Source organism: Mucor velutinosus, assembly GCF_035048745.1.
Source record: "Mucor velutinosus strain NIH1002 chromosome Unknown tig00001553, whole genome shotgun sequence".
Classification (NCBI taxonomy): Eukaryota; Fungi; Mucoromycota; class Mucoromycetes; order Mucorales; family Mucoraceae; genus Mucor; species Mucor velutinosus.
In genome coordinates this window covers 1,568,789-1,590,015 of record NW_027041930.1, presented here as the reverse complement: position 1 = coordinate 1,590,015, position 21,227 = coordinate 1,568,789, and the positions used below count along the sequence as shown (strand labels likewise).

General features: G+C 39.9%; 10 protein-coding genes across 10 annotated transcripts; 4 read left to right on the top strand and 6 right to left on the bottom strand.

The window, feature by feature from the left end:
- Positions 1 to 2,969: 2,969 nt before the first annotated feature.
- ATC70_007880 (uncharacterized protein) lies at positions 2,970 to 3,482 on the bottom strand (the record flags this gene model as incomplete). The annotated part of the gene is made up of 1 exon (XM_064827137.1): positions 2,970 to 3,482. One exon carries the CDS (start codon positions 3,480 to 3,482, stop codon positions 2,970 to 2,972), a length of 513 nt encoding a protein of 170 aa, XP_064676194.1.
- Positions 3,483 to 3,587: 105 nt separating this feature from the next.
- Positions 3,588 to 5,159, bottom strand: ATC70_007879 (L-serine ammonia-lyase; the record flags this gene model as incomplete). The annotated part of the gene is made up of 2 exons (XM_064827136.1): positions 3,588 to 4,373; positions 4,431 to 5,159. The coding sequence occupies 2 exons, from the start codon at positions 5,157 to 5,159 to the stop codon at positions 3,588 to 3,590; spliced, it is 1,515 nt and encodes a 504-aa protein (XP_064676193.1).
- Positions 5,160 to 7,135: 1,976 nt separating this feature from the next.
- ATC70_007878 (uncharacterized protein) lies at positions 7,136 to 7,632 on the top strand (the record flags this gene model as incomplete). Its single annotated transcript, XM_064827135.1, has 2 exons — positions 7,136 to 7,165; positions 7,237 to 7,632. 2 exons carry the CDS (start codon positions 7,136 to 7,138, stop codon positions 7,630 to 7,632), a joined length of 426 nt encoding a protein of 141 aa, XP_064676192.1.
- A 701-nt stretch (positions 7,633 to 8,333) lies between these two features.
- Positions 8,334 to 9,014, bottom strand: ATC70_007877 (uncharacterized protein; the record flags this gene model as incomplete). Its single annotated transcript, XM_064827134.1, has 1 exon — positions 8,334 to 9,014. One exon carries the CDS (start codon positions 9,012 to 9,014, stop codon positions 8,334 to 8,336), a length of 681 nt encoding a protein of 226 aa, XP_064676191.1.
- An 86-nt stretch (positions 9,015 to 9,100) lies between these two features.
- ATC70_007876 (uncharacterized protein) lies at positions 9,101 to 9,757 on the top strand (the record flags this gene model as incomplete). The annotated part of the gene is made up of 1 exon (XM_064827133.1): positions 9,101 to 9,757. One exon carries the CDS (start codon positions 9,101 to 9,103, stop codon positions 9,755 to 9,757), a length of 657 nt encoding a protein of 218 aa, XP_064676190.1.
- Positions 9,758 to 10,494: 737 nt separating this feature from the next.
- On the top strand, positions 10,495 to 11,635 carry ATC70_007875 (uncharacterized protein; the record flags this gene model as incomplete). The annotated part of the gene is made up of 2 exons (XM_064827132.1): positions 10,495 to 10,929; positions 10,988 to 11,635. 2 exons carry the CDS (start codon positions 10,495 to 10,497, stop codon positions 11,633 to 11,635), a joined length of 1,083 nt encoding a protein of 360 aa, XP_064676189.1.
- A 309-nt stretch (positions 11,636 to 11,944) lies between these two features.
- Positions 11,945 to 13,404, bottom strand: ATC70_007874 (uncharacterized protein; the record flags this gene model as incomplete). The annotated part of the gene is made up of 7 exons (XM_064827131.1): positions 11,945 to 12,002; positions 12,062 to 12,224; positions 12,282 to 12,605; positions 12,660 to 12,956; positions 13,011 to 13,119; positions 13,184 to 13,317; positions 13,374 to 13,404. The coding sequence occupies 7 exons, from the start codon at positions 13,402 to 13,404 to the stop codon at positions 11,945 to 11,947; spliced, it is 1,116 nt and encodes a 371-aa protein (XP_064676188.1).
- A 2,045-nt stretch (positions 13,405 to 15,449) lies between these two features.
- ATC70_007873 (uncharacterized protein) lies at positions 15,450 to 16,323 on the top strand (the record flags this gene model as incomplete). The annotated part of the gene is made up of 2 exons (XM_064827130.1): positions 15,450 to 15,648; positions 15,707 to 16,323. The coding sequence occupies 2 exons, from the start codon at positions 15,450 to 15,452 to the stop codon at positions 16,321 to 16,323; spliced, it is 816 nt and encodes a 271-aa protein (XP_064676187.1).
- A 94-nt stretch (positions 16,324 to 16,417) lies between these two features.
- On the bottom strand, positions 16,418 to 18,939 carry ATC70_007872 (uncharacterized protein; the record flags this gene model as incomplete). Its single annotated transcript, XM_064827129.1, has 3 exons — positions 16,418 to 17,483; positions 17,545 to 17,745; positions 17,813 to 18,939. The coding sequence occupies 3 exons, from the start codon at positions 18,937 to 18,939 to the stop codon at positions 16,418 to 16,420; spliced, it is 2,394 nt and encodes a 797-aa protein (XP_064676186.1).
- Positions 18,940 to 19,175: 236 nt separating this feature from the next.
- ATC70_007871 (uncharacterized protein) lies at positions 19,176 to 20,831 on the bottom strand (the record flags this gene model as incomplete). Its single annotated transcript, XM_064827128.1, has 4 exons — positions 19,176 to 19,459; positions 19,519 to 19,889; positions 19,952 to 20,563; positions 20,626 to 20,831. 4 exons carry the CDS (start codon positions 20,829 to 20,831, stop codon positions 19,176 to 19,178), a joined length of 1,473 nt encoding a protein of 490 aa, XP_064676185.1.
- Between the last annotated feature and the right edge of the window lie 396 nt (positions 20,832 to 21,227).

Here is a 21,227-nt window from a genome sequence, read left to right as displayed (position 1 = left end):
TTAGGGCTATTTAGTTATTGCCTTTTTCGAGAATGTACAATTTGACTTTTCGATAAACATGTGCCTTTCTCAATTTATTTGGTATTATTAATACAAAACGTTGAATAACTTTGCAGAAAAAAGCACTCTTTGCAAATTAAAAAGCTAGATCGTCAATTAATAAGTGAGATATATAGGGCTAATAAACGTATTCCAAGAGATCATTTTTTATTAGTTTGATCTGGCGAATCGAGAATTTTCCATGTCATATTAGAACTCGCATTTGGTCGAGTAATTTGTTACAAGCAAAGCTATGAGGTATGACAATGAACAAAAATAGCAAAAGAAAGAACTAGATTTTAGCTTTAGTGCTATTCTGTTCATAATCTTCTTCTCATGAGGTTTCGCAGTTTAAAGGTTTATATTACTTGCTCCACGTAGACTATGATAGCAGAACTATAATCAAACGGCGGGCGCAATTTTTTGTGATATTAGATGTTGAGACAAATATGTGAAAATGATTTAAAAGAAAGAACAAATTATAGACTGGCATGAATGAATTCTTCCTCGAACATCTTTTGGGTGTCGAGTGAGATACTATCCCGTACAGTGGCGGAAGCGAAGAAAATTTGATCGAAAAAGAGACGATAGTGAGCCTCCCAAACGTCATACATCGCAATAATGACTATATGATGAGAAAATGCATGAGGCCGTTGACTATCTTGAATGTTGAAAAAGTCTAGAGCGAGAAGGGAATGGCAAATCCATTATTTTTATCAGATAGACATTGATGCATCAGTCAGCCGCCAAAATACAATTACAACTTCGCTTCATCTTCTACTCCAGATTGGCCAAATTATAATCAAAATCGATTCAATTAATCTATTTTGCAGGATTCGACTATACAAACTGTGATCAACATCCCATACTCCCTTAAGCTTCCTAAAAGTACTTTTTACGGCGCATCTAATGGTGCAAACTAAACGAGGTGTTATGAACAAGCTTATCGAGAAATTTATTAAAATATGAAAAAAGATTCTTGGTGAAAATGTAGAGATTTCACATATGAAGATCTCAAAAATAAAGTTTTTGGGGTTGCGTTGGATCAAGAGAAACATTTTGGTCTAGTATACACCATAGAAAAAGTCTTCGTTTTTGCTGTCAAAAACGCGATCGTTTGATTTTCGTCAAAAAGCATGAGGTATCCCTCATGGTTTTTGGTCAAATTTTGGCGATCCCAAAAAAGTTGAGCAAAGGTGCTCGTAAGTAAGAGCTTGATGAAAGCAATTGTTTGGTGTTACTCTGACGGCCTGAAACAGCTTCTAGCACGAGAAATCACGACTCAAATGCCCATGAGTTTCGCTGTGATTTCCACATTTGCGAGCAGAAAAATACTAGTATGGTATGATACATAGATACAAATGCGTCCCACATATCAGTCTGGACGTAATGCATGCTCAGATACCCCGATATTCGGACAGTAGCCAACATAGATTAGGTTTTGATGAATGTAAATCGTTTGCCATATGAATGAAATTTGACAGTGCTTTTGATTCATACTATTAGGCTTACATATACATCTTAAAATGGAAATGAAGCGGTGCCAAATAATACGCATGAAGCTGTCGTCCATTGCAGTGTTACTCATCATCTCTCTATCGATAGGACTCAAGTCCTTCATGTTTTAACTTGCAAGTACTCCATACTTCTTGGTTGAAGCAGCTTGGATGGGGCCTAGGGTCATGCGGGTAGAGTGGCTGTCGCATGTGGCCTCAGCACTCTTTGCTCCGGTAGCTGGCATGATGGTGCAACGGGGCTTCATCTTTTGGTCTCATTATGTTTCAAGCTGTTCTCTCCATTGTCTATCAAATATGCTACAATGTGGATACTCTTAGTACTGGTCTAATACAGTATCCATCTATATAAATCAGCTCGCAATGTCAAGATTATTACTGCCTCTACGCCTACAAACAATTAAGCCATCATCTGTGCAGTCTTACATCTACATGCTACATTGCCAAGGCTACTCCTATACAATACCATTTCTACGTCTATACAAGGGCAGGGCATGCTTTCATCTTTGCTGTCTCTATCCCATACACAGTATCAAGCTATACTTTTCAAGTCAAATTAAATTCTATATAAGCTGCTAACCATTCATACAATTTCAAACAAATTATTATACATTGCCATCTTTCTATATATATATTTACATGCAATCATAACATGATAATCTTCTTGTTCATAGACACTTTTGAAGCCTCAAAAAGGAAAGAAATTGAGCTCGCAAGTATTTCGGTGAATTGGCGTTATTAAACAAAGAACTTCAAAATGAAATAGCATCACTAGAAATTGTACTATTCAATTTGCCATCTACTTCCATTAGCTTCAAAAGTGTTTATTATTGCCCTCATGATTATAGGGGCATTGAGTTCACCAGCCAGCCCCACCAGCCAAAATCAATTCAAACCCAAACTCATAGTCTGTTCCAGATTGGCCAAATCTTGAAGATTTTCGACTCGATTGAACTATTCTGCAAGATTCGACTATATTAAATATACTGATCGTCCTGTGCTTCTTTAAGCTTCCTTAGAGTGCTTTTCAAGGCGCATCCAATGTTATCAAGTAAGGTAGATGTTTTGAATAAACTTATTGAGTAATTTACAAAAATATGAAAAAAGGTTTCTGGCCAAAACGTCGAAATTTTACATATCAAAGTCCCACAAAGGTGATTTCAAGGGTTACGTTGGATCGATAGAAACATTTTGATTCAAGATATACCATAGTAAAAGTCTTCGTTATCAAGGTGAAAAACGCGATCATTTGATTTTCGATGAAGACTTTTTTTTTGGATGATATTGTTTTATTAAGATAATAATTAGAAATAAGACAAATGCATCAAAGAGATGGACAAGTGTATGCGAGCAAAGTGACTTGCCATATATAAAGCTATCATGATAAATCTAGTAAGAAAGTTGCTTAAGATTTGACTATCTTAACACTTCGGTTCTAATTTGGCGGCTGGTTTGGGTTGAATCAAAAGGCATGTGGTTGTAAAGCTGTTGATAATGGTTTCTCCAGATAATACGCATGATGGTGGCAAAGAGGTCAAATGTCGTGATGTGGATATCCAAGTTGTATATGAAATATCGGTCCAGTTTGAAGAGCATGATTGATTTGTATATAAGATGTGGATCTGCAGATTTGGGGTAACCAAGGAACTCGTTGAATGAGGAGTCCCATATGTCGAGTTTGTGGACGCAACTGATCAGGAGATGTTTGGCGTCTTCCACTTCATAACAGAGTTCACATCTATCAGATTCAGCATGTTTCAGATGGAGTTGCGACATGGCAAGTTTGTTGGAGCTTTGTTTATGTATCATTTGATACCTTAGGTTGCGAGCTGAGTAGTGTATGTTGTTCTTGTAGAAAGTCTGCCATTGTTGTTTGCTGAGGTGGTTGCTGAAGTTACGACCAACGTCGAGGTTTGCCATGTTCAGCATGACGAAACGGAGATCTCTGTTCGCTAGCTTCAGTATCTGCTGTACAGTTGATGGAACCTATCTTAATTTTGATATTCTTATTTTGGTTTGACTCACTCATTAAAGTTATAGTGCTTTGATTATGGAGGAGTTGCCTTGCTCGGCCTCATCCATATGGCTGTCCTCTTGTTGTTTGAAAGCCTTTTTGGCAGATCCCTCTTGATCAGATCCCGGCGGAGTAGATGCCAGTTCCCTAATAGAACGCTTCTGAGAGGCCTCCTGTGCTGTGTCACCTACAGCATTAGAACTCTTCTTCTTACCCTTACTAAGATTGTATCTGTTCCCATAATTGGTGTATTCTACAGAGCTTTCAGATGTATCACCTCCTTCATATTCTGATTCCTCGCTGGTGAAGTGAACGGTCTCCTGTGCATCTGGAGGAGCTGGTTCCTTGTCATCAAGGTTGTCATCCTGATGAGATTCCACAGTTAAGGTTGAATCAAAGACAGTGGTTGGTGCAACTGAAGGTGATGCTACAGTCTGTGGCTCGACAGATTCAACTGGATCAACTGATGCTACTGCCTCCTGATGGAGTGGGTCAGCTGGTTCCTGAGTCTCTTGTTCAGGAATGGTGGATTCATCGTCGGTTTCCATAGCGTCTTCGGCAACATCCGTATTCTTCTTCTTGGCAAGATATTTGGGTTGCTTGACATTCATCAATTCTAAGAGGTTGACCTCTCTTCCTGTAGGCTTTGATGGAGGGTTACTCTCCTTAGTAACGGAATTGCGACGACGTTCCTGAGTAGGTTGGTCCTTCTTTCGATTCCAATGAGCTCGGGGATACTGGGCAATGAGATGCTCGAGATTACCGCATTTATGACAGACCTTCTTCTTTGCTCGAGGACAGTCGGCCTTGACATGTTCATCATTATGACAATCCTTACAGATAGGTTACATATTGGTCCAAACCAAACGGATTTTCTCCGGAAAATCTTCAAACGGGATCTGAGGTGCCACCTCAGCTTCATATTGCTTGGATCTATCCATATTAAGTGTAACAAAACCTCTACCAGTGAACCAATTACCATCCCTGGAGTGACAGAGACCGACATTGAGAATATCACCATATTGTTCAAATGTCTGGATTAACAAAGGTTTAAGAAACTCTACAGGCTTGTAACTGATAGCCGAGACAGTAACTCTAACAACGTTGGCATTCTTGTCCAAAGCCTTGCTGACCTGAATAGTTTTACCATGGAGGACGAACTCCTTCCCCAAGGCCTCCATACAATCCTGTTCAGTGGAAAAGTTCATTTCAATGACTTTATGGTTCTTGCCAACCATACGATGTCTAATACCAAGACCTTTGGGATATTGTGCACGAAGGCAGCTGGGTAGTGTCTTCTCCTTGAACACCATGCCAATGAATTGTGAGCAGTCGATGATGAACGAGAAGTCGTCGGTCGCTTCAACAAAGGTGGAAGTGAAGTCGAGAGCCTTGCCTGGGGATGATCCATTATCAACAATGGAGGGAGCAACTTCAAATGGAGTGCGCTTTTGGTTGTAAATATCTTTGAAGAAGGAAGCATATGTAAACATATTGTTGCTTGGATTATGGCTAGAATCCAGCGTAGAGCCACCATAAGTGGAGACTCTGCCTTTATCTACTAGGTTGTGATCTTTAGCGGAGAAAGCCATGATTTTTGATGAAAACCATGAGAGGTACCTTATGCTTACACTTGCTTTTCCTCTGTTCCAGTAAGGCATCCATCTGGAAAGCTATCATCTTTGAATTTTTGTGGCCAACCGTTTCGATTGGTGATATTATCCAAGCCTGTTCCTCGCTTGACTTTGAAAACATCAAGTATGTCTCCAAATCATACATCACTGCTCACATAATCGTACTGGTAACACTTGGCAACATTTGGAGAGCTCAAGTTCGTATGATCTTTCACTCGACTCCATTTATATGGATCGATGTGGTCCAGCAGATCAAGAACGAGCTCCTTCAACTACATGCCCAAACTGAAATTCACAAGCAATTGTAATTCTCTAATCACAATTGTCATCTATCATCTGTTCCTGTCATCTATCGCTTTATCCTAAATACAATTGAATATCATATCAATTGCGCACGCCTCTTGGTAGTGCCCTAGGGACCTACTTACACGGAGCAATCAATAAAAAAAAAAAGTACCTCATAGGGCGGCCAAAGTTGTTTTTGGGCGTTTTCTGGTTAAAAAACAGCACCAATCGAATGCCCTGCAACATTGGCCATCCTTGATCTGCTGCTGTCAATGTGGTCTCATATCCTTTCCTTTATATCAATCTACAACTTGTTTTGATTACATTTATAATTTGAAAGAAGCGTGAGTATATCAAGAGATGAGAGGAGAAATTGAAGGAGCAATCAGTGGCAGAAGAAACAGCTAGATGTAATGATCTACATTACATACGTTTCAATCCGCATGATTGAAACATTAGTATAACACACACACACATATATATATAGATAGTCTTTTTTTTTGACAAGCATTGAACGGTAATGAAAATATCTGTCATTACTACTCATTATATACAGTACTTTTATCACAATGAATCCATCACTTGATCCTAATATTACTCGCCCAAAAATATTTTTCATGTTTTCTAATAAATATTGCCCAAGTTTAAAGACATACAAATAGTAACACCAATCCGCCCCTCCCTAGTAGATATATATATTATTTTTTTTACAGAATCATTGCACTCTTATTACACTAGACTTGTAACTGTTTTTTCAAAAAATGAAGAAAATTATGCAGAATGCCCAACTCTTGAGGTGGGCATTATTTAAGGTTTTGGGCGTTTTTTTCGACCAATTGGTTGCAAGACCAAAAATAACTTTGGCCACCCTATCATAGTTTCTTGGCGATCCCAAAAAAAAGTTGAGCAAATGTGTCAGTAAGTAAGTGCTAGATGAGAGTGATCGTTTGGTGCAATTCTAGGGACCTAAAACGGCTTCTGACCTGAGAAATCACACCTCAAATGCATCCAAATCAAGCTGTATTTTACTTACTTTCGAGTAGTAAGGTCTGCTGCTAGTATGCTGTGGGCCCTTAAATGAATTTTTTGTATTGCTACAGACGAAGTGCATTGTAAGAGAGTCAAATCAACAGCTATGAGTGGCTTTCACATGCCAGTGAAAGGTCAAAAGGTTCACACTATCAGGGTATTTGATACTTTATACGATATTTTGCTCGATAATAATTTTTTGATCCCGTCTTTTATGGACATTGCTGTTCAGGATATAGATTAAGCTCAAAACGGTAAGACAAAACTCCTCCGTGATCTTGTGATGACTTTTGTTACACAGGTATAGGAACCTGTAAAAGTTTTTGTTATGAAAAGTGTTGTTGCAAAATTGAAGGGAAAGAGGCTAACACTACATTTGCTTCTAACTCTACGGGAAATGATAATTGAAAGTTGCTTTACTTTTGGTGATGTCTCAAATTAACTGTAGAATACATGGGGGAAAGTGGCATCTCATTCTGTCATGCTTTATTGACGCGTATTGCTATCAAAAAAGAAACTAAAACACTATTTTTTGAAGGCAATTGAAGGTATAAAGGTGCATTCATGCTGTAAATTCTCCCTCTTTACCTTTTGTTCTCGTTTGAATAATTACTATTAAAATGTTATTACGCTCTGGCTACGAATACAGTGTAAGTACCATGACACAAGACAACTACCGCGAAGCAATATTTCGTACTGACATATGAACATTCATGCCTAGGTCTCTACTCCCTCCTCTACCACTAGCATCCGCAGCAGTAGAAAGAGAAAGTCGGCAGATGATGAGTTGGATGAGCGACCTTTGAAGAGACAGGATACTACTCTTGTCCTTCAAGGGGAGCCATCTATCTCCTCTCATCTTACTCCTCTAGTTGCATCTCCCTCCTCTTCCAATCCGCCTCCACCTTCTTCTTCTTTATCCGAATTACCTTCAGTGGGGGATGAAAGCAACTCTTTCGATGATACAGTTCCTGTGGAGGAAGAGTCTGCTGGCAACGAGAGGGGTTCTCGGCGGGTACGTTTCCACAAAGACGTGGTTACGTACCTGTTTGAGGCTGATGATGAGCCTTGTAGAGCGGCAGACCACAAGTATGTTGATTACCTTGATTACATCTAATGTCTGCCAATCTCAGGGTTCATCATTCTCTTACTACTGCTTTTCCCTTTTCTTCTTTTCCGCAAAACAACAACTTTCAGAATACGCACAGTATACAGCCAACTATTTTTTTTCACTGATGGATAAGAGGCACTTTGATCTGTGTTCGGTATCGCCTACAAGACTCTGGAGCAACCTTTCAATACATGGCGGCCATCTACACCCTTGCATTACCAGTGCCAATTTCTGTAACATGTCAGTATTCTCTATCAAAGAAACCGTGCTTGATCTTTACTGACATCCATAAAAGATGACTGACGCAGCTTTATACTGTCTTGCAATACATGGACATTCTACCCCTTTTTTTCATTCTTACCATATTCCAAATTGCACACATAAGCAATGGCATTACTATAAACATATTTATTTAGTCTCATTCTACCCTTTCGTATAATCCATATCCATGCCATTACAATAAAATCCTAGATTTTGTATTAAATTCTGTCTATCCAAGTTGCCCTGAATAGTGATATTTTACAGCCGCTATTCAGATAGCATATATCGTATATAATCCGAGAATACAAGGTCTTGCTTGCTTCAGATTCGATTAGATATTCAAATAATAATTTTGACTAAGTGGTTGCCATGGTTACAATTGGCCTGTCAAGAGTATCTTTTTATGTCAATGATTTATTAAATAATAATGTTAGCATGATATGAGTTTAAGGGATAACAATAATGGATTTAGATTCTAAAGTAACATTGCTGTCTAATTTCAAGGATGATCCCAACGTAGTTTCATCATCAGAGAAGATGGATTCTGCAAAACTCTCTGGTCTTGTATTATTGACGATGGATTTCTTGCTTGTACTTGCATTGAACCCTGTCTGGCTGCCGCTATTTCGAAACAATTTACCCTTGGGAAAGTAAGCCATGAAAGGCACACATGTAACTAGTAGCATAGAAAAGACAAAACATAACCAAAAAAATCCAATGATATCATTCAGCTTGGATAGAAAGTAGCCCAAAAACAAACCAACCCCTGACATGAGATAGATGGTGGCGAAGATGGCTGGCATGTGCTGTTGTTGGTATTGCTGTTGCTGCTGCTTGGTCTTTTCAAATTGCTGCTGTGATAAGATCTTTTGCATGGTTTTGATCGTGCTATAAACTGTGGATACAGACATGCCTGATAACGTAATGCCGCCAACAACAAGAGCTGAAACGACACTCTGGATGTTCTGATTAGGAACGCCAATCCAGATGAAAGCAGGGATCGAGATAATCATGGAGGTAAGTCCAACAATTTTTGTACCAAATCGATCACATAACCAGCCACTAACAATTGCTGATACTGCGCAAGGTAATAAGAATGTGCTGAGGACGATATTTCTGTAAGCCATGTTGAGCACGCTCATTTGAAATTCGAGTTTGATCATGAGAGACGGCTGTACAGTGTATTGATTAGTATGAGAGCATTGCATCAAGTATGACTCATACCTTCAAAGCACCAAGAATGGCTGTGATGGCTATTGGTACAACCAGAACATTCCGCACAGCATGCATCGAGGCTCATATCTTCAGCATCGCCAGGTCCAACTGGAATTTCTTCTGGTCTCTGTCCCTGAACCTTGTCCACCGTAATGTCATCTATCGCTTCCTCACCCACACCATCCCGACCAAACGCCTGCTACACTACTTTGAGATAGCTGAATCACCTCTCTGCCCAATCTGTGGTAACGAAGAAAATGCTGTACACTTGCTTTTCCTCTGTTCCAGTAAGGCATCCATCTGGAAAGCTATCATCTTTGAATTTTTGTGGCCAACCGTTTCGATTGGTGATATTATCCAAGCCTGTTCCTCGCTTGACTTTGAAAACATCAAGTATGTCTCCAAATCATACACCACTGCTCACATGGTCGTACTGGTAACACTTGGCAACATTTGGCGAGCTCAAGTTCGTATGATCTTTCACTCGACTCCATTTATATGGATCGATGTGGTCCAGCAGATCAAGAACGAGCTCCTTCAACTACATGCCCAAACTGAAATTCACAAGCAATTGTTATTCTCTAATCACAATTGTCATCTATCATCTGTTCCTGTCATCTATCATCTGTTCCTGTCATCTATCGCTTTATCCTAAATATAATTGAATATCATATCAATTGCGCACGCCTCTTGGTAGTGCCCTAGGGACCTACTTACATGGAGCAATCAATAAAAACAATTAAAAAAAAAAAAAGTACCTTATGCTTTTTGGTCGATGTTTGGCCATGTTTTTTTGATCCCCAAAAAGTTGAACAAAGGTGTCAGAAAGTAACTACCAGACGAGAGCAACTATTTGGTGCTATTCTGACCATCTAAAACGGCCATGAACGCAAGAAAACGTAGCTTAAATGCACTCAGATTTTGCTGTATTAGGCATACTCTCGACTACAAAGGGGCAATACCAGTATGCTGTCCTCCTGCATACAAACTGTTGCCATATATACAGACATGAAGCATTAGAGAAGAGCCAGATTCATAGTTACAGATCGTCTGCATATGTAATGCATCCAAGAATTCACAGATATCACGGGAATCGAATGGCATCTACAGTATATAGGATTTGAATACGCTTAGACTGAAATTCCCTTTTTGTCTAACTATGACGCATCCAATCCGATTTCTACCATTATCTATATAGATATAGAATCAAAAATATGATCACGATTCCTTTGATCAACTATTGGAGTTTGTTTCAGATAAATCTATTTTTGATAAGCAGTAAAAATTTTCAGTGGTAAGGTTTCTAATATATTAAACTGATTCTAGATTAAAATTTTTATATCTTCAACTTACTTGACCTTTCTTTTCATCTCTTAATTTTAATATTTATCAATGACAAGAAAGCGTAGGACCTCTCATACGAGTCAAGGAAGTGCCGGTTCCACAACAAGCGGCTCAAATGACATCTACCTGTCAACAAGGACGAGAAAATCAATTAGCAAGTCAAGACGCTCATCCGCTGTGGATGAGAAACCACCTTCCAGGCGAACTAGCATGGGCACTACCATTAGCTTGTTATCACTACCCTCATTCAATGAGCAATTAAGTGCTGCACAAGTAGCAAATGCGCTCGATGTTCATGCAATGTACAAAGTCAAAGTGGACAGATCAAGCCGCAAGTTGGAATACTTTTTTGGTGAACCAACGCCTGTTGATGTCTGTGTCAGTGAAATCAACAAAGAGGGCCTTAAGGCTATGCTTGAATCAAAAGTGCCTCTTTGCTACTTTTTGTATCATTTGCTAGGCGAATTTAGCTCTGAGAACTTGGTAAGATGTACTATACAATATTAGATGCTCGCCCTTTTTTTCTAATATTTAAGAGTAGTTTTTCTTTCTGGAAGTGGAGCAATTTGAAAATTACAAGAAGAAATCCTCAAGGAAATACAAAGAGATGGCTCGACGCATTTATGACACCTACATATTGAATGATTCGCACTTGGAGATCAATCTAGATGACAGAGTCAAGCGTCAAATCGTGGATCAAATGAACGCTGAAAATGACCAAATTTGCCCCTCCATCTTTGCTGAAGCACAAACTTCTGCATACATCATGCTAGAATCTAGTTTTACTAAATTTTTGCGTACTTCTGTATACGAAGACATGGTTAAAAATTGCGGCTTCCTGAATATTCATTACGACAAGATAGTTACAAGCAATGCATTGTGCTACTTGACACAGTACCTCCGCCATCAGCAAGATATCGTGGTTATGCATAGTAGAGATCAAGGTCCTTTAGGCGATAGCTTTACTGAAATGAACGTTAAACACTATGATCTCACAAGAGCTGTAGTAAATGGATTCATTAAGGATCTATTTGGTATCGATTATTTTGGTTCATCCTCATCCTCATCATCAGTGTCTTCCAGTTCATCGTCGACCTCAACGAAACTGGAACATCTCCCATCCAAAAAACTCGCAAAGCGAAGATCATCTGTCAAAATAAGAGAAAATGGAAGACGAGTCTCAATGTAAATATTTCAATAAAGTATACCCCACTGATTTTTGGCATTTATACTGGATCAGAAAAAGACATAACACAAAATCGAGTGTTATATGTTGCCATGTTGGGCATTTTAGGCCCTAATGAATCTTTGCGAGACCTTTGCAAGTATTAAATGCATTATTGTTTAGCGCGTAGACTGGAAGTTACCCTAAATCCATCTGCTTAACGTATTCACCCAGTTTTTATATGCATTTTTATATGATTTAATAATTAATTTAAGAAATGAGCAAGTTACATGTATAAAGAGGGCTATTACGTTTTGGAGAGGAGAATAGTAGTTATGGACCAGACCCAGAGGTTTGCTGCCAAGAAAGGCGATCGTGATCACCAAGTTTTCTACAAAAATACACCAAAAATTAACAACCCACACATGTCATGTCAGATGTAATTATTACCTTGGCTTGAAAAAGTGCCAGCCCAAGAATACGACGCCTAAAAAGGTGCAAACACAGCCCATCACAATCCAAGCCAAACCCATAAAAGGGTTTCTATCGCCCAAAAATGAGGTACTAGTAAGCACAATGGACTTGGTGCCTCCATAAGCAGTTATGTCATAGTCTACATAAAGTAAAAGTCAATCAAAAGCAATGATAATAGCGCAGAATTCGTACGTACTCAATGTCACGTTAACTTCATACGTTCCTGCTTGAAGAGTTCCTTCTCTCATAGCCGAATACAGCTTTCTGAATGTGGGGTACCAACTAGTTCTCATCCACACTTGGAAATGCTCGTCATCTTGTGGGTGGAAGATGTTGTCTGCTGTATACCCATTAGGATATCTTTTCTGCCAGTTGGGTGGAGGGACAAGCTGTGAAGGATCCATTGAAGTGCTTGCAAGTCTCTTCTTGTCTGCTGGCCATGCAATATCCTTTTCACTAAAGTCCATTGTTAAACTGGGAGCGCTTCCAGGAGGATTCACAAATGAAACACTAAACGTATCTAGCACACAACTTCAATAACCCAATACCACTCCTTTTGATATCAAGCACCTACCATTAAACATAGAGTTTGCAATCAACCCACATGGATAGTAGATTTTATCAGTACCGGGCTCAGTAGCAACAGGTGAGCAGGAGCTGGCTGCATCTGCGGGTGTAATCACATCGCCATGAAGTTGATTGTAGCTAAGGCTTTTAACGTATTTACGATGATTCTGGTAAAAGTTGGTGAGTCGATAGTAGAGAAAAATAGGCGCCTTAAGCTCAATAGGAACTGAAAAACGAATAGCACAAACGCCTGCTTCTCCAGCTACAGTATTGGGTACAAATCGATAGGTTGGTGCATACATTGCTAACAGACATATTTTAGATTTCAGTATTACTCTTCTATTAGATCAAATCTTACGTCCAGTTCCTTCAGCAGTGTATTTGTATGAATATAAGCTTGAATCCAAAGAGGTGGGGGTTGAGTTTGCATTCATACAGTGGGTATAATCAATGATAACCTCATTTACCTACAAACAAAATACATGAAAATAAGCATATTGTATCCAAGGTCAAATGTGTTGTGCATATTACAGTATCGCTTTCATACAAGAACAAACCACCAAGTGGAGCAAAAATAATACCTGCTACAAACAGTGTAGGCAGTACAGTTTTAGGTGTTAATAATGGTTGCCAAGCCTTAAGACGCTGTTGCTTGAATGCGGTATCTATAGATGTAATCAGCTTCCATTATGTGATATTCACCTATCAAAATCATATTTACTGGCAGGTTTTCTACTCTTTTCTTCAGACATCTGTTTATTCAAAGAGAACGAGACTTGATTAACAATAAAATGAGAAAAGCCCAATAAGGAAGATGCGAATACTGAGCAGATGTGTATACAGAAAGGGAGAGGTTAGTTTTCAGTGTGTTTGTGACCGGAACTGAGCCCAATCCTCCTATTTTGATTCCATTATATCAACTCTATTTGGATCAAACAACGGTAATGTGTAACAAAGGGTTCATCCTGGTGTGCTAAAATATGGCCCAGAGCCATGATAAACCGTATAGATACTCGAAAAAAGGAGAGCGAGAAGCTTAACATAGTTTAAATAGGACCTACAGTTCGAGATCTGACAGGATGGAACCGGCTTAGACATGCTTGGTTACTTGGAGCTCTAGAATGATGGAATTCTTGGCAAATTTCTAGATAAATCAAGAGTTGAGGTATTGGGAAGGCTCTGATATGTACTAGAGGCTCTTCTCTACCCTTGCTCAATATCAGCCAGTGTTATTATCTGAAATTTTTGGTTTCAACTGATAAAACCTGCATCTAGTGCTTTTGAAGCATTTAAATGAAGCATCTTGGAAACTCTGGCTAATATTTTGTCTTTGAAATGAGTTTGTACCTTTGAAATAACTGATGGAATATCTCCTTGTCTTGAAATGTACGGCTGAAATAGAATGAGATGATTATATAAGGTAGCCCAGGTGAAATTTCATGGCATCTTTTGATGTCAATACATTCAGCGCATTAGATAGTACTAATTTTGAGACAACCCTCAGAGCAAACTTAACGGTATTAAATCCTTTGAAAAACTCTGCTATTCGGCAACATTGAATGTTTGGTTTTGCAGAAAGTTTGAGGTCATAGTGGCAAGTATCAAGAAGAGCTTTAAATGCGGGCCAAATCACTGATGTTTCAAGCAGCCAACAGCGCTTCATTCAGCAATTTCTAAATTATTACCAGGCTGTAGGACACCTATCTGAAGTAGATAACATGTGCTCCTTTAAGATGAGGATGGAGACCAAATTCAAATCAACTACTCTAGCGCCTATTAAATTGATGATTTATGCAATTTCAGTGGAACATTAAAAGATTCAAAGTACATTTAACAGATTTCAAGCATCTTTTTCTATGCTTGATGCTTTATAATAAGTGATAAATGCCTAGATCAATAATTTCCACTACAAATCTTCAAGTAGTTTTGTATTTATGTCACGATAAACTTGCTATATACAGGTCAGATGCATGGAAATGCAAAACCATGTATCATGGTTCCCTTTATCGCTTGTATCTTTCCTGGAGACAAGACAAAACAAAACATTTCAGAAAGCTACAACATGCCTTACTAAATGGACAAAAGACCTGGTAAGTAGAAAGCATGCCTGAAATGATAGAAAGTCTTAAATTTTCTCGAGTGGATCAAGTGTTACAGAAACCGTTCAAGAATAAACATTTCGAGATACAGTATGTAGAAATTAGTCAAAATACACACACTACGTTTAGGCCCAATTTTTAATGAGAGGTTTCAATAAACTTCATAGTGAAATCAATGCGGTTATATTTATTGATTGATTCAGGAACAATAGATTGCCCTGATGTTTAGAAATGTTCCTTAACATACCCTTAATGGGGCTTTCATCCGGTAGCATATAGATTAGAGTAGAATAATATACATTATCTGATACTGTTGCGATTCTTAACGTAGAGTGAGTAGGAACCAAGGGCATTGCTCATCTTGAAAGCCTCTTTCCATGATCTAAATGCTACTCGAGTAGATCATTCATTGCAGCTGATGTTTCAAAACTTGGTCTACTGAGCATCTATGCAAACAGTCTGTACAATTAGCCTTTGGATATGCATCCAATTGACTTGTCCAAGCCTTGAGGAATGCTTCCAGAACCTTGATTTCATAGATACAAGATCAATTAGGGTATGAAGTCACCACAAAAGAGGGGCCAATTACATCTGGCGTCTCCTTTATTTGGATATTATCACCAGAGCAATAGGCGCCCTCTGTTTATTTCATCTTCTCTTCTTTCCATTCACAACTCTTCTTTCCTACCAACGAATTCATGACAAAAACCAGTAAACGAACTGTAAGAGACACAGCAGAAGCAAAGCGTTGGCTGATAGTCGGAGCCTATCAAGCAGGGGCGACTGAAAAGCATGTTGCTCGCATAGCAGGACTTTCGAGAACCGCTGTTCGCAACATCATCTTGAATTACAAGAAGACTGGCACACCATGCATCCCCAAAAAGATACCAAATAAAGGTGATTCTCTAGATTGAAGGATGAAATTAAAGATTGCTCATCGAGTACAATCTTGTAGTGCGCCAAAAGTTGATAGTTGAGTATGACGAGAATGGTGAATTAATAGATTCCGATAATGAGCAAGAAGAAGCAGCACCCACAGCAAAGAAAGACATTCAGATGATTGGTATAGAAGAGCGCTATCATGAGCCACAGCAACCACAGCAGCACATTAACAACTCAATACAGAGCAACAGATCATCAAAAAAGAAGAAAAAGAGCCACGCACAACATGCCTTCAGAAATGGAATTTCCACAAAAGACATGATCAGTTATGCACTGGATCAAATGCGAATATCAGAATCAACTCAACAGATTCGACAATTGCCATCACCTACAACGCCTCAAACAATGACATCTCCTATGTCTTTCGCCTCTTCATCACCCTCTATGCCAGTCAGACTACCGCCACCTTCGAAAACAGATCAAGATGTTCGAGGCTATGAAGTGTGGTCTCACGAAGACGACATGATACTACTGAATCATGTATTATACCATCTGCATGGAGGAGGCTGGGCAGATTTGGAGATCAAGTTTGAGGGAAGACATTCAGCTCGGCTCTGCTATGATCGCTGGAAGCATCTGAAAAGCTTATTGCTATCAGGTATAACTGATAAGCCCGATACCCCATGGTAAACCAGCTCTTATCAGGCACTCATATACGCATTCTCATTCTATGAACAATATATTCTATCCACTCTTTTAAACACATGAATAAATTATTTTATTTTTAGTTGTTCATGATCTGTTGAACATGGGCAACGAATGTAGGAGCAATCTTGGGAATAATTTGAAGTGTAGGAGGGCGAAGTGTCATTTCGTGAGCTACTAAACTGCTGCTACTGCCACTGACACTGGATTGCACTTCTTCGTCGCTGTCGTATTCAATCTCTGCCATGTCATTAAAGACGCTAATGACTTCCCTGTTTTCAGGCAAAAAGTTAAACATCTCCTCAGAGTCTGCTACATCGCTGGTCGACATGAGCTTTTGACGTTTGCGCTCCAAATGTCTCTCCTTGCGGTTGCGATGGTAGACGCATAATTGATCGATTTCATTCTTCAATGCGGGGTATTCAGCAGGTGGGATGCCAGCTTGTGCGACAATTTGATCCAGGTCAATCTTGGTGGGAATGCCGTTGGAAATGAAGCTAAAGAGCTTATCCACGTAGCCCAACAGATTGTCGAACAATTTGGATTGATCTTGAGCATGCACGTTGTGAACAAACTGATAGAACTCCTCTTCGTGGCGCTGGACTAAATCAATGAAAGGTTGGGCTGTATTGGTGACATCTTCAACGTCCATCTTGTCAATGACTTCAATAAGGTCGTTGATAAAGTTGGCAACATGGCCGATGGTTTCGCCAATGTTGGCAGCCTTGTAAACTTGAGCCAAAGGTTCGTAAAAGATGGCAAAGAGATCCTTGATGATTTCTCCAGTAACGCCTTGGAAGACAAGTGTCATCAACACTTCTTGCTCTTGCTTTCTAGCATAAAGAATCCAGAGCCTGTAGAGGTTTTCAACCAACTCACGGGCTTCAAGTTTGCCGGGTTGGTTGGCAAATGCTACCTTGATAATCTGTTGAGGGGTCAATACAGGCTCAATATTGGGATTCTTTAATAGTTCCAGAGTCTCAGTGATGGGAATGTGCTTGCCCAGTTTGACACCTTCAGGCAGTTCGGTTTGAACGGCGTTGGCAATCTTTTGGCAAAGAGGAGGATCATTGATCTTGAGTTGGAGCTCCTCGATATCCTTGGCGAGCTCCTTTGATTGCACATTCATGTTGGTCAGCATGATTCTATCCGTATCGCATGAGACCAACTGCGCAAATGATCATTCCTTTCCTAATAGTAACTTACCTTTGGAAAAGACTCTTACCGCCAAATGGTTGAGCCAAAAACAAGTCCAAAACGCCCTTTACCATGGAGAAGGGGTTTGAGAGCTTGAGGATCTGAGCAATGGTACGATAAGGCATCAGAGAGTGGGTGCGTTTTAAGTTGGCAACGTTCTCGACCGATCTATCCGAGGTAACAAATTGGGTGTGCAGGACAAAGGCAAAACTATCATAGTTCCAGCACGAGTTACACAACGAATCAACACACAGACCTTTACACATGCACAACTTACTTGATTCGACCCCATTCAATGGCTTTACGTAATTCAGCAGGCAATTTGTCAATGGTTTCAGTCTTCTTGATGACCTCAAACACCTCTAGCAAACCATTTGGTTTCATGATTTGCTTCTTGAGCATATCCAATAGGCCGTCCAATTCCACAATCTTCTTGTCTACTTCAGCGCGGAAACGTCTCTCTTCATTGATTCGGTTTTCATCCATCTTGAAGCGTTCGGCGGCATCCTTTTGTTCTTCGGCAGACAATTGGAAAGAGTCGTTCATGAGAAAATCCCTAAAAATGTCACTGTTTGCCACCTCCGTTTCAGCCGAGAGACGACGCAAATAGGATCTCAACATGATGCGGTCCTTTTCACGGTGGAGATGATGGGACTTGTTGTTGGCATCATGTGCCTTGGAGGGAACACTAGGCAATTCGAGAGTGGGAAAAGCTGCTTTGAGATCATCGCGAAGTTGGCGGAACTGGCCATGACGTCTAGCAACGTATACAGGTGGGACATCTTCGCCGTCAGCAACAACTAAGTTTGTTTCAATGACAAACTCAGTATGCAAGTGCTCGCGAATGGTACGCTTCTCGCTGATATCTCTCGCAGTAACCACGTTCAACTTGAGACCGTTACAGCCCAACCACTCCAAACAGTTCTCTTCGCTTTCCAGACTGGTCATGTTGAGTCTTGATACCAATTTCTCGTCCTCGTCGTTAGATTGAGGTTCGCCGCCGGACAATAGGTTGATGCTTTCTTCCTTGCCTTGCACAGTTTTGATGCTGGCACAGAGAGAGACAATCAACAACTTTTGAATCTTGTACCATAATACGCGTCTTTGAGAGTCTCTTGCGTTCTTGGGCACATAAGTATCCATCTTGAGTTTGCTGTATTCATCCAAAAACGTCTGCAGTTTCTCGAAAAATCCCTTTTCATTTCCGTCTCTTAGCAACGGAAATTCAAGCACAAAGTTTTTGGTCAAATACTGCAGGAATGGGTACTCACTGGCTGTCTGTGCGTTGGGCTTCACCAGAGATGACAACTCCTTTGATCTTGGGATGCCATCGACTTCGTTTTCGAGCTGCTGAGATATGAGTTGACGCTTGAAATAATGCAATTGTTGAGGGTTCAACTCCATTTTAATATTTTGCAAATGAGAGAGAGAGAGAGAGAGAGAGAGGGAAAGGCGCTGGAAAAGTATATACGAATGCTCTCTATTTATTCACAAAAAAGAAAACGGAGTTTGTCTATTATAAGCTTCATATCAAACAAAACAAGATATTATTATTATCACCAACAGGCTTGTTATGTAATGTGGTGCCCATGTTTCTTGGCTAGTGTATATAAAATGACGTTCTCTTGTGTCGTTGCCTATTATGCGGTTTCTTGTAACCAAGGGCTTTCAAGCATTTGACTAGCAGGTGCTCTTTTGGCCATGTCCATTTCAAGCATTGGTAGTAAGAATACACTAGCAGCATCAGCATCTTCTGGTGGCACTAAGAAAGTATCATGGAGCACATCCCTCAGTCTACGGTAGCGAAGCTTTTTGATGTGCTTTAATTTGCCGGTACGGTCAAAGAACTCGCGCGAAAATTCACCACCAGATATCAACACCTTTGGAACGGTTCGCATTAATTCTAATATTTGAGCAAGGTGATCTATTTATAGGTTAATTAAGAGGGTCTTTCTCCCATTCAGCCACCCAATATGATCTCACCATCGTCCTTATTGTACTTGGACCCAGCTCTTGGATCAAATAGGAATTCGCCTGTGAGCAGTTCAAAAATCATACATGCTGTGCTCCACATGTCAGCCTCGTTTGTCCATTTGCATCCCACAATCACCTCTGGACTACGGTATTGTCGAGTCTGAATGACATGTGTGTATTCGCCGTCCATCCAGCACGCATTGCCGAGATCTGCAATCTTTACTACAATGTCGTCAAACACTTTCATGCCCTCTTTATCCACTTCAATTGATGTGATGTCTAAAATTGAGGATGGTATCACCTTGACTTCTTCTGTTGGCGTTTTCCAGCTAGTCGAAATCCTGAGATTCCCCAACTTATCTTGTAAATCCCCCATGTCCCTAGTATTTCAATACAGTAAATAAAGCGTTCCGCACGATCCATATTACTCGTACTATATTACCCTTTGTCTAGAGCTTCCTCTCTGGCCTCTTGCAAGCTCTTCATTTTCTTCTTCTTTTTGAGTCGTTTTTTCTGAGACTTGCTCAGTCCAGTTGATTCTGATGGGTCTAGCCATGGTTGATTTGGTTGTAGTTGCTGTTGTGGTTGTACTTGTGTAGGTGATGCTGTGAGCGTCATGGCCTCCTTTTGTTGGATCTCTTTTAAAATCTCGGCTGTATCCTTCTTCAAATAATCCTCAATGTTTGGAATCCAAACCAGCACGTTTTCCGGTTTTAAATCCGTATGAACAATACCACATTCTCGATGCAAATAGTCCAAACCTTCCAAAACTTGCTTTGCAATCCGTTTCACGATATGTTGAGGGATACCTTTGTAATTGTATCGTTTCATCAAGGACAGTAAACTTTCTCCCAACACCTCGAATGTCATACAGGCGTGCTTTCCATTGGGTCCCTGATGCCAAAAATGATCCAACAATTGAGCCACATGCCGATAGCCCTTTGCCTCGGGATTCGTCTTCTTTACGCATTCGAGTAATTTGATTTCTTCTAATGCACTATCAGTGTATCGATTTGCAGATTTTACAATCTTGAGTGCAACATGAGAATCTGTCCTGATGAAGAGCAACTTTGTGAGTACACGGCTGTAACTTTGTTATCCCAAATCTAGCCATACATTGTATCCAGTGCAAGCCAAACGGTCGAAAAGTGGCCCCAGCCGAGCTTCCTCAAGACAAGGTAGCGCCCATCGTCATAACGATCGCCTATCGAGACAGGATGGTATCCTCCCTTTTTGTAGTCTTCGAGATCTTCTTCTTCATCCGAGTGACAAGACTGAATATCAGAATAATCACTTGCTGAGTCGTCGTCGTCTTTTGACATGTTGGAGTGAAAGAAAGAGGAGCAAGAAAGAAGAGAAGCAAAGACGCTCTTATTATAATTGATGGAAAAAAGCTACACTTATTCCAAGTCACGAAGATGGCAAACCATTACAGATGATGGAATACACCTGTGCGTCCATGTTGAAATCAATCGCAACATGTAGACTGGATTTTACCAATGTGCATGATATTCTGTGTATGTAATAGCAAGGAAGAAACACGTTCTGTATATAGAAACAGTGAGCATGGTATTCAAAAGTAAGGCTTCTCTCCAAAAATGGTAATTGCCAATCTTGAACTGGCACCCTTTTTTCACTCGAAATGAAAAAGGACCCTGACAGTGCGATGCGTGAAATATGTATACGGAAATTAGACCGCAAGCTTCTATACAAATTAA